The 12,500-nt window shown below is 53.0% G+C and overlaps 1 protein-coding gene across 1 annotated transcript in view; it reads right to left on the minus strand.

Moving 5' to 3' along the window:
- The window catches only part of LOC123997588 (ephrin-A3-like), a 187,050-nt gene extending 185,117 nt beyond the window's left edge, over positions 1-1,933 (minus strand). Inside the window, exon 1 of the mRNA XM_046301980.1 lies at positions 1,006-1,933. Within this exon, the coding sequence (XP_046157936.1) occupies positions 1,006-1,112 (107 nt within the window). The 5' untranslated portion in view covers positions 1,113-1,933. The remainder of the gene's footprint in view (positions 1-1,005) is intronic.
- Positions 1,934-12,500: the final 10,567 nt, after the last annotated feature.

Consider the following 12,500-nt stretch of genomic DNA (forward strand, 5'->3'; position numbering starts at 1 on the left):
TGGAGGTAGAGGAGGGTGGAGGTAGAGAGGGGTGGAGGAAGAGAGGAGTGCAGGAAGAGAGGGGTGGAGGTAGAGGGGGTGGAGGTAGAGAGGAGTGCAGGAAGAGAGGAGTGGAGGAAGAGAGGGGTGGAGGTAGAGGGGGGTGGAGGTAGAGAGGAGTGCAGGAAGAGAGGAGTGGAGGAAGAGAGGGGTGGAGGTAGAGAGGGGTGGAGGAAGACAAAAAATTAGATCATTTGTAAAGGATGGAAGGAGTGAAGAACTTGCATGAATATGGAGACGAGAGAAGGGAGAAAGAGAGAGCAGGAGGATAGAGTGATGGTGTGACGTGTGTCTGTGAAAAAGGGTAAGACACACATTGAGGTCATCAGTGAGGTGTGTAGCGGGATAGAGAGAGGAGCTGTGACATGGAAAATACCTCCTGGAAATCTGAGAGACTCTAAAGGGTCCGATCTGCAAGGATCAGGACAGGTAGTGATGGAGGGGGAACAGTCAGACCAGGGCTTGAACCGGAGACCCTGGGTTACAGGGCAGACAGTCTGCCATAAAGGCCCAGAGGGCGTAGTGTGATCACATACAAGGAGACAACCCACCATAGACCTGGAGGTGATACAGTGGACTGATTCATCAGTGGAAAACGGAACGTGTGGCTTAGTTACAAATGGACTCTTTGGTTCATTTTCCAAATACAGGTGTCCTATGTATACACACACACACAAACACACTCATTCGTGTGTACACACACACAGACACACAAACACACTCAGTGTGTACACACACAGACACACACACAAACACACTCATCAGTGTGTACACACACAGACACACACACAAACACACTCACTCTTCTTTGTAAATGAATCTGACAGAAACAATGGTTATGGACATGGTCATCCCTAAAACAGTATCATGACATAAGAGACCAGGAAAACACACACACACAAATACGCACACAAGGTATACACACACACCGCCGCCGTAGTGAAACGTGAAGAGAGGGGGTCTTACTGTATATTGGAGCTGTTCCAATGCACCGCGTGCCTGTTGGCACACACCTGGTACAAGTTTGCCCAGGTGAGAGTTAGCACACAGAAAGACAACGTTGCAAGAGCCATGCTCTCCGAATCTCTCGTTCTCCTCCGTCCTTTCCTCTCTTCTCTCTCTCTCTCTCTCCTTCTTTTCCTCGCGTTCGGCACCTTCACCCCACGAAATGTGGCATCCCGGATTTGGTGGTTTAAAAAGTAAGAAAAAAAGACTTCAGTTGAGAAGGTAAAATACAGTAGTGTAACGGAATAAGGCTGCGTTCCTTAGCGCACTGGGGACGTATTGTCAAACTCTAATTCCATTGTGATACGCCAGGTCCCCCTCCCCCTAGCGCGAGCCCGCGTCCCCCAAAATCACAGTCTGAAAACGGGGATTTGTTGTTGCTTCCCTGCCAGACGGGTTCCCTATAAAATAGCTGTTTATGGTGCTTTCATACCGAGGAGATCCTCTCCTAGAGCGGGGAATGAGAGGTGAGAGGTCCGGCTTTCGACCACAGGAGAGCGGTCTCTCTTCTAGATAAAACCCGGGTCCTTAGCTGTCCGCTGGCCGTCCGACAAGGGGGGTGCAGCGGAGTATGGGCTGCGCTAATTTGATGAAAACAGCACTAACAAAAGGAAAGATACACTGAGTCCATTCACATTAACAGCGTGCATCGCCTACGAACCGTTCTCATTCGGAAATGTTGAGTTTACATTGGAAAATACGTTAATTTGTCATCTGGCGTAGATCCCTACTTGATGCGCATCTGAAGAATCCGTTTTTATTCTCCCTTTAGCAAATAGTTTCAAACAACGAGTTTCTTCATTTTCTAAGTGTCTGTCCATCCATCCTGCGATACTCGCAATCATAAATACTCATTCGTCTCTCGTTCTCGCTCTTTCCCTCTCCTCCTCTCCTCCTCTCCTCTCTCCTCTCTCCTCGCTCTCTCTATTTGGTAGGCAGCGGTCATTCAGTCACTAACTCCACCCCCAGCAAATGACAAATGCGTGCCTTCAGTGGACTCGCGTCTCGTTCCCTCATTTGAACCCGTCGTCTTCACATCACTTGTCTATCAGAGATCTGCCAGAAAAGTTTTGTTAAAGCTGTTTATATTCGTCCCAAAAAGAAAGACAGTAGCCACTTAAAACCTGCCTCAACCACGCTATATACTGTAATGACCCGACTAGATCATAAAGGAACAATTGTCCAGACAGAGGCTTGAGTTTACGCCGTAGCACACGCCAAATAGATGACACAAGCCAATCGTGACCTTCTCTTGTGAAGCCCAGACGTAAGAGAGAGAGAACAAAAGCTGAACCTGGTCTTAACTTCCAATGCTCCACCCCCCTGCCCAACCCCCCTCCACGCCACTCCACCAACCACCAGGATGCCCGGCATCAGAACATTCCAGGCATTCCCGTGATTGGCAGATAGCAGGTTGATTGACAGGTTGGACCCCGCGAACACCGTGTACTGGTCAGTACAACACAACCACCTCCTAGCCTAACACCTAACACACAGCTGTCTGTGCGGGTCGCTACACAGCCCCCCCACCACAAAGTCCCTCGTCCCCGAGGGAACAAACAAAGTCTCTGAAGCGACCCGGAGGTCTCCTTTGCCTGCGTGGTCGTGATGGTCGCAGAGTGCCCCTCTGGGACCCAGGGGATGAAGGCAGGGGTATGGGTGACAAGGAAGCGGGAACGGGTAATACAGTCCGTGGCTCTGGGGAACCACGACACAGGGGGTGACACAGTGGGCTGGGGAGACAGCAGACGGGACTTACAGTCATGGGCTGTCTGGATGGGTGGCCTTGTCTGCGGCACCTGAGGGTGGGTGCCTGGAGAATGTCATTGCCAGAGAGGGGAATTGTGGGGGTTCCTGGGGTTTGAGGAGAAGAGGCCCCTCTGTATGGGGCTAACCTGTCCCGGTGCAGTGCCACCTTTCTCCCCCTGGGAGGAAGCTGCACCCGGTACACAACCTCCCCTACCCTCTCCAGGACACTGCAGGGTCCCACCCAGTGACTGTCCAACTTGGGGCATCTGCCTTTTTTCCTTAGGGGGCTGTAGACCCAGACCAGCTCCCCAGCCACAAAGTGCCTTCCCGGGTGTGCACGTCATAGTTCCTTTTCTGCCTCACACCTGCATTCACCAGCTGCTCTCTGGCGAAGGTGTGGGCTGTCTCCAGGCGGTCCTGGAGTCTCCGGGCATACTCCGGCCCCGGAGGAACATGAGGGCTATCCAGGGGCCGACCAAACGCCATCTCCGCAGGGGTGCGGATCTCTCCCCAGCATGAGGAGGGCAGGCGTGCAGGAAGTGGAGTCTTGGACAGCGGAGCGGCATGCCATGAGGACCATAGGCAGGTGCTTGTCCCAGTCACGCTGGTGTTTGGAAGAGACGATGGCCAGCTGCTGTCCAAGCGTTTTGTTGAAGCGCTCCACAAGGCCATCACTTTGAGGATGGAGAGGAGTAGTGCGGGTCTTGTGCATACCCAGCCTCTCACACATGGTGGCGAACACACGGGACTCAAAGTTTCTGCCTTGGTCGCTGTGGATGGACTCTGCAGCTCCAAACCTGCTGAACATCCCCGCTGTCAGGGCGTCGACGATGGTCTCTGCCTCCTGGTCAGGCAGAGCATAGGCCTCGGGCCATTTTGTGAAATAGTCCATGGCCGTGAGCACCCAGCGGTTTCCACTGTCTGTGGTGGGGAACGGCCCAACTACATCCACTCCCACCCTCTCCATGGGAGCCCCCACTGGGAACTGTTGTAGCTGAGCATGAGAGCGACCTGGGGGGCCCTTTCTCGCTGTGCAGTTGTCACAGCGGCGACAAAAGTCCTCCACATCCCTCTTGTGCTGCCCCCAGTAGAAGCCCTGACGGAGACGGCGCAGTGTTTTGTGACCCCAAAGTGTCCAGTCCCCACCCCCATGAGTACTCTGGAGCACAGCCTCCCGCAATGCTTTTGGGACCACCACCTGCCACCTCTCCTCTCCCGTAGCTGACTCCTTCCATGCCCGCTGTAGCACGCCATCAGCCAGCCGCAGTCTCTCAAACTTCGACCACAACCCTTTGGTCGCGAGTGAGAGCGCTGTCACCTCTTCCCATGGTGGCCTCACCTGCGCCTCTACCCACTGTAGCACTGGCTGTAGGTCTGTGTCCCGTCCCTGCTGCTGCCGCCATTCAGCCACGTCGACAGTCTGCAGCTCACAGCAGACAGGCCCGCTCGCCCGACACACTGTGGCACAGACACCCTCCTCTGCCCGCAGCTCTCTCTCCCGTCCCTCTCTCCGTTCACAGTGGCGGCAGCCGTCTGCAGTACAGGGCCGACGGGACATGGCGTCGGCGTTGGAGTGGCGTGCCCCTGCCCTGTGCACCACCGTGAAGTCATACGGCTGAAGCTCCTCCAACCAGCGTGCCACCTGCCCCTCTGGCTCTCTGAAAGACATGAGCCACTGGAGAGCAGAGTGGTCAGTCCTTACAGTAAAGGGCAGACCACCCAGGTAGTACTTGAAGTGTTTGACGGAAGCCACAACAGCCAAGAGCTCCCGCCGGGTGACACAGTAGCGGCGCTCATGTTTGTCAAATGTTTTGCTGAAGTACGCCACCACTCTCTCCCCCTCTGGCCCCACCTGGGCCAGCACCCCACCCATGCCCACATTGCTCGCGTCTGTGTCCAGGATAAAGGGCAAGGTGAGGTCAGGGGGCGAGCACGGGGCCTCGATCAGTGCACGTTTGAGGGTGTTGAACGCCTCCTCACACTCCACTGTCCAAGTGAAAGCCTTGTCCTTCGGCAGCAGGCAGTTCAGTGGAGCAGCAACGCTTGAGAAGCCCCGTACAAACCTCCTGTAGTACGAGGCCAGGCCCAGGAAGCTCTTCAGCTGACGCTGGTCGGTGGGGGTGGGCCAGTCTCTGACAGCCCCTACCTTGTCCTCCATGGTGCTGATCCCCTCCTTCCCCACTCGGTGGCCCAAGAAGGACACCTCTCTCCTCATGAAGTGGCACTTCTCGGGGTGGAGCTTCAGACCTGCGGCAGCCACCCTCTCCAGCACACGCCGTAGCGCCCCCAGGGCTGACTGGAAGGAGCTGCCATGGGCCAGGATGTCATCGAGGTATACCAGACACTGCTGTCGGGGATGCCATCCAGCACCCTGTCCATCAAACGCTCAAAAGTAGCTGGAGCGTTGCACAGGCCAAAGCACAGGACCTTGAACTGCCAGTGTCCTCTGTTAGTGGAGAACGCAGTTTTGGCTCTGGCCTCTGGGGAGAGGGGCACCTGCCAGTAGCCACTGCGGAGGTCTAGTGAGGAGAACCAGGAGGACCCCTAACCAGGTCCAGCGACTCATCGATACGTGGTATGGGGTATGAGTCCTTCCTGGTTACCTCATTCAGCCGCCTGTAGTCCGCACAGAACCTCAGCTTGCCCCCTTCTTCGGAACCATGACGACTGGCGCCGCCCAGGGGCTGTCTGAGGGCTCAATGAAGTCTGCCCGCTGCATCTCCAACACAGCCTTGTCTGCCGCCTCCTGGCGTGCCAGCGGGATACGGCGGGGACGCATCTTGATGGGTCGAGCATCACCTGTGTCGATCTCATGCTGCACCAGATGAGTCTGACCCACCTCTTCCTCACTCAACGCAAAGCTGTCTCTGAATTCAAACAGCAACTGCCACAACCGTTCCTGCTGCTCAGGGTCAAGACCAACACAGTTCCTCCCCCATATCTCCCTCACTGCAGACAGTGTCCTCTCCTCTCCCATCTGGGGTAGCTGGGCTGGGGGGATGCGACCCGGGCTCACAGAGGGCTGTGTCATGGAGGTAGCTGGGGGAATGTAACACACCGCTGTAGGTGACAGGGGGACTGGGGAAAAGTCACACACAGCTGTGGGGGAGGGGGCGCAGCCATGAGTCTCTGCTGCTTTAACTGTTGGAGTAAAGGGTTTGTTGGGTTGAGTGAATGTGACATTAGGGGGGCCATGGTGACTTCCGTCCCTCCCTGGAAGCTCAGTGTGCCCCTATTTAGGTCTAACTGGCAGCCTGTGCTCCTAAGAAAGTCCAACCCCAGGATACAAGGGTCCTGCACAGCCGCCACCCACACAGGATGACGCACAGTCCTGCCCCCTACTGTCAGAGTCATTATTCCCTTCCCTTTCATGGGTGCCAGCTCACCTGTGACTGTGCGGAGCTGCACAGTTGTAGGCTCACACTGAGTCCAACCTGGCACAATATCTGGCCTCACCAGGGTTACTGTGGAACCAGTGTCCACCAGGGCGGAGCAGGGCACCCCTCCACAGTGACAGGGACATGACAAAAGTCCCCAACACAGGTCCGGCCCACCACAACAACAGGCTCCATCCGCTTGCCCTCGTCTGCTTCTGGGGGAAGTGGAGCCTTGCTTCCCCGTCTGTGCCGGTGGGCTCCTCCAGAAGATGATGGTGGTTGGGATAGAAAGCCAGGGGTCCGCACTACCCGGTCTATGCGGACCCCGAGCCGTTTCCCTGAGCTCTGGGGACATGGGGCAAACTCGGCGCAGATGGCCTGGCTGGCCACAACCCCAGCAGACCCGGTGACCAGGGCGTGTGTTTCGTTCCGCCTGTAGCGACACAGCACGAATGAGTTTTGTCATTTCGGCCACCCAAGCAGGCTTTTCCGGCTCCGGGCTGCTCTGCCCCCCAGCTCGCACAGAGGGTGTGTCTCCCTGCACCCCCACCAAAGCCCCAGCTGAAGCCCCAGCCCACACCAGCTCCCTCTCCAAAGCCATCTCCAAGGCTGTCTGCAATGACTCAGGATGAGCCAGCTGGGTCTGTATGCGCAGCTCCGTAGGAGAGAGCGCCTGTATGAACTGGTCCCGTGCTAGCTCGCTCTGCACGGAGGGGGGCATGTGAGCATATGCCCGCCGAGAGAGGCTCTCAATGTCATTAGCTAGCACCCGTAGAGGCTCTCCAGGCTGCCTGCGTCTATTACTCAGTCCGGAGCGCAGTAGCCCGGGCTGTACACACTGTCCATAGCGCCTCCTCAGTGCTCCCACTAAAGCCCCATAATCATGCCTGTCCTCGGGGCTAATCAATATCAAACAGGCCAGAGCTTCATCCGTGAGGCATAAAGCCAACTGCAGTGCCCTTTCTTCATCCGACCACCCCTAAAATGAGCTAACAGTTCAAACTGAGCATGAAAAGCTTCCCAATCCGCCTTACCGGAATACTTCGGGGTCTTAACAGATACGGACGCAGCCGGGAACTGGGCGCCGCCATGTTTGTTTACATCCTGAGCCCCAGATTCCTCATCACGCCGCGTCGACGTCACCACTTCGGTCCGCCCACCAGAATCCGCGCGAAATACATTCGACGAAGCACTCATGCCCGCTTCAGCCGCCATCGCTCTAACGTCCTCCCTCAAGCGGCCTCTGCGCTCCGACGCCCTGGCGATCTCCTCAGACAGAGCCCCGACGTCCATTCACATGCAGTTCCTTGGCCATAATCGTCCCCTACCTCCACCTTCACTTTCGGATTCCTCGAAGCATTTTCCATCTCCGTTCTCACCTACGGTAGCTAGCCACATAAGTCAGCTAGCTAGCTGGCTAACTTGTATCAACGTTTTTACTTCTGACACCAATGTAATGACCCGACTAGATCATAAAGGAACAATTGTCCAGACAGAGGCTTGAGTTTACGAATTGACGGTTTATTACACCAACTTTACACAGGCTACTGTTTGGGCCGTAGCACACGCCAAATAGATGACACAAGCCAATCGTGACCTTCTCTTGTGAAGCCCAGACGTAAGAGAGAGAGAACAAAAGCTGAACCTGGTCTTAACTTCCAATGCTCCACCCCCCTGCCCAACCCCCCTCCACGCCACTCCACCAACCACCAGGATGCCCGGCATCAGAACATTCCAGGCATTCCCGTGATTGGCAGATAGCAGGTTGATTGACAGGTTGGACCCCGCGAACACCGTGTACTGGTCAGTACAACACAACCACCTCCTAGCCTAACACCTAACACACAGCTGTCTGTGCGGGTCGCTACAATACTATAAAAGTATGTGGACACCACTTCAAATGAGTGGATTTGGCTATTTCAGCCACGCCCGTTGTTGACAGGTGTTTAAGATCGAACACTCAGCCATCTCCATAGACAAACATTGGCAGTAGAATGGCCTTTCTGAAGAGCACCATCATAGAGAGCCACCTTTTCAACAAGTCAGTTTGTAAAATGTCTGCCCTGCTAGAGCTTCCCAGGTCAACTGTGAGTGCTGTGAAGTGGAAACATCTAGGAGCAAAAACGGCTCAGCCGCGAAGTGGTAGGCCACACAAGCTCACCGACTGCTGAAGCGCTTAGCGAGTAAAAATAATTAGTCCTCGGTTGCAACACTCACTACCAACTTCCAAACTGCCTCTGGAAGCAACGTCAGCACGAGAACTGTTCTTCGGGAGCTTCATGAAATGGGTTTCCATGACTGAGCAGCTGCACATAAGCCTAGGATCACCATGCACAATGGCAAGCCTCGGCTGGAGTGGTGTAAAGCTCGCCGCCATTGGACTCTGGACCAGTAGAAACACATTCTCTGGGGTGATGAATCATGCTTCACCATCTGGCAGTCCGACGGATGAGAGACGAATCTGGGTTTGGCAGATGCCAGGAGAACACTACCTGCCCCAATACATAGTGCCAACAGTAACGTTTGGTGGATGAGAAATAATGGTCTGGGGCTGTTTTTCATGGTTCAGGTTAGGCCCCTTAGTTCCAGTGAAAGGAATTCTTAACGCTACAGCATAACAATGACATTGTAGATGATTCTATCCCCACATCACACACTCACACACACACACACTGGTCTGGTTTAAGCATTATTATTATCTACAATCCTTTTGTAACACGCCATGTTCACACGTTGACACACACAGACACACAGGGATTAATTTGTTCCTCGCTCCCACTCTGATCCACAGCATCCAGGCTCGTCTGTATGTGTGAGTGAAGTTAATGTACCTGTAAAACAGACAGAGATCCACTAATGAGAGGTGATCCTTTACCATATCTCTCTCCCCCCTCTCTCTCTCTTTCTGCCCTCACCTCACTTCTCTCTCTCTCCCCCTCTCTCTCTCTTTCTGTCCTCATCTCACTTCTCTCTCCCCCCTCTCTCTCTCTTTCTGCCCTCACCTCACTTCTCTCTCCCCCTCTCTCTCTCTTTCTGCCCTCACCTCACTTCTCTCTCTCTCCCCCTCTCTCTCTTTCTGCCCTCACCTCACTTCTCTCTCTCTCCCCCTCTCTCTCTTTCTGCCCTCACCTCACTTCTCTCTCTCTCCCCCTCTCTCTCTCTTTCTGCCCTCACCTCACTTCTCTCTCTCTCTCCCCTCTCTCTCTCTTTCTGCCCTCACCTCACTTCTCTCTCTCTCCCCCTCTCTCTCTCTTTCTGCCCTCACCTCACTTCTCTCTCTCTCCCCCTCTCTCTCTCTTTCTGCCCTCACCTCACTTCTCTCTCTCTCTCCCCTCTCTCTCTCTTTCTGCCCTCACCTCACTTCTCTCTCTCTCCCCCTCTCTCTCTCTTTCTGCCCTCACCTCACTTCTCTCTCTCTCCCCCTCTCTCTCTCTTTCTGCCCTCACCTCACTTCTCTCTCTCTCCCCCTCTCTCTCTCTTTCTGTCCTCATCTCACTTCTCTCTCTCCCCCTCTCTCTCTCTTTCTGCCCTCACCTCACTCTCTCTCTCTCCCCCTCTCTCTCTCTTTCTGCCTCACCTCTCTCTCTCTCTCTCTCTCTCTCTCTCTCTCTCTCTCTCTCTCTATCTCCCACTCTCTCTCTCTTTCTGTCCACAGCTCTCCCCCTCTCTCTCTCTTTCTGCCCTCACCTCACTTCTCTCTCTCTCCCCCTCTCTCTCTCTTTCTGTCCTCATCTCACTTCTCTCTCTCCCCCCTCTCTCTCTCTTTATGCCCTCACCTCACTTCTCTCTCTCTCCCCCTTTCTCTCTCTTTCTGCCTCACCTCACCTCACCTCACCTCTCTCTCTCTCTCTCTCTCTCTCTCTCTCTCTATCTCTCCCTCTCTCTCTCTCTTTCTGTCCACAGCTCTCCCCCTCTCTCTCTCTTTCTGCCCTCACCTCACTCTCTCTCTCTCCCCCTCTCTCTCTCTCTTTCTGCCCTCACCTCACTTCTCTCTCTCTCCCCCTCTCTCTCTCTCTTTCTGCCATCACCTCTCTCTCTCTTTCTGTCTCACTCTCTTTCTTTCTGCCTCACCTCATCTCTCTCTCTCTCTCCCCCCTCTCTCTCTCTTTCTGTCTCACTCTCTGTCTCACTCTCTCTCTTTCTCTCACCTCACCTCACCTCACCTCACCTCACCTCACCTCACCTCACCTCACCTCACCTCACCTCACCTCACTCTCTCTCTCTCTCTCTCTCTCTCTCTCTCTCTCTCTCTCTCTCTCTCTCTCTCTCTCTCTCTCTCTCTCTCTCTCTTTCTGTCCACACCTCACCTCTCTCTCTTTCTTTCTGCCCTCACCTCACCTCACCTCACCTCACCTCTCTCTCTCTCTCTCTCTCTCTCTCTCTCTCTCTCTCTCTCTCTCTCTCTCTCTCTCTCTCTCTCTCTTTCTGTCCACACCTCACCTCTCTCTCTCTCTTTCTGCCCTCACCTCACCTCTCTCTCTAGCTCTCTCTCTCTCTCTCTTTCTGTCCACACCTCACCTCTCTCTCTCTCTTTCTGCCCTCACCTCACCTCACCTCAAAGGGCTATATTGGCATGGGAAACATGTTTGCATTGCCAAAGCGAGTGAAATAGATAATAAACAATACACTACAGTATAAACTTAATGTACAGTACACATTACACTAACAGACGTTTATCTTACTCTCTGTTTAGGGCAAAATAACACTCTAGTGTTCTCTGGTTTTTTTTTGTTAATTCTTTCCAATGTGTCAAGTAATTATCCTTTTGTTTTCTCATGATTTGGTTGGTTCTAATTGTGCTGCTGTCCTGGGGCTCTGTGGGGTGTGTTTGTGTTTGTGAACAGAGCCCCAAGACCAGCTTGCTTAGGGGACTCTTCTCCAGGTTCATCTCTCTGTAGGTGATGCCTTTGTTATGGAAGGTTTGGGAATCGCTTCCTTTTAGGTGGTTGTAGAATTTAACAGCTCTTTTCTTTTCACAACCATAAAGGGCAATGGGATCTATAACTGATTCAAGTATTTTTTGTCAGATCCTAATGGTATGTCGAATTGTATGTTCCTTTTGATGACAGAAGGCCCTTCTTGCCCTGTCTCTCAGATCGTTCACACCTTTGTGGAAGTTACCTGTGGCGCTGAGCTTTAGGCCGAGGTAGGTATCGTTTTTTGTGTGCTCTAGGGCAACAGTGTCTAGATGGAATTTGTATTTGTGGTCCTGGCGACTGGACCTTTTTTGGAACACCATTATTTTGGTCTTACTGAGATTTACTGTCAGGGCCCAGGTCTGGCAGAATCTGTGCAGAAGATCTAGGTGCTGCTGTAGGCCCTCCTTGGTTGGTGACAGAAGTACCAGATCATCAGCAAACAGTAGACATTTGACTTCGGATTCTAGTTTTTATTTTATTTTTTTATTTCACCTTTATTTAACCAGGTAGGCTAGTTGAGAACAAGTTCTCATTTGCAACTGCGACCTGGCCAAAATAAAGCATAGCAGTGTGAACAGACAACACAGAGTTACACATGGAGTAAACAATTGGGCAGTCTATATACAATGTGTGCAAAAGGCATGAGGAGGTAGGCGAATAATACAATTTTGCAGATTAACACTGGAGTGATAAATGATCAGATGGTCATGTACATGTAGAGATATTGGTGTGCAAAAGAGCAGAAAAGTAAATAAATAAAAAACAGTATAAAAACAGTATGGGGATGAGGTAGGTGAAAATCGGTGGGCTATTTACCAATAGACTATGTACAGCTGCAGCGATTGGTTAGCTGCTCGGATAGCTGATGTTTGAAGTTGGTGAGGGAGATAAAAGTCTCCAACTTCAGCGATTTTTGCAGTTCGTTCCAGTCACAGGTGAGACCGGGTGCTGCAGACTGTTCTAGTGCCCGCGCCAATTCATTGATATATATGTTGAAGAGGGTGGGGCTTAAGCTGCATCCCTGTCTCACCCCACAGCCCTGTGTTTTTTTGCCAATTTTAACCACACACACATCTTGTTTCTGACTCTCTCTCTCGCCCCCCCTCCTTTTCTTTCTCTCTCTGACATCTCTCTCTGACATCTCTCTCTGACATCTCTCTCTGACATCTCTCTCTGACATCTCTCTCTGACATCTCTCTCTGACATCTCTCTCTGATTCTCTCTCTGACATCTCTCTCTGACATCTCTCTCTGACATCTCTCTCTGACTCTCTCTCTGACATCTCTCTCTGACATCTCTCTCTGACTCTCTCTCTGACTCTCTCTCTGACATCTCTCTCTGACTCTCTCTCTGATTCTCTCTCTGACTCTCTCTCTGACATCTCTCTCTGACTCTCTCTCTCTGACATCTC

This window comes from Oncorhynchus gorbuscha, linkage group LG15, assembly GCF_021184085.1.
Source record: "Oncorhynchus gorbuscha isolate QuinsamMale2020 ecotype Even-year linkage group LG15, OgorEven_v1.0, whole genome shotgun sequence".
NCBI classification, from domain to species: Eukaryota; Metazoa; Chordata; class Actinopteri; order Salmoniformes; family Salmonidae; genus Oncorhynchus; species Oncorhynchus gorbuscha.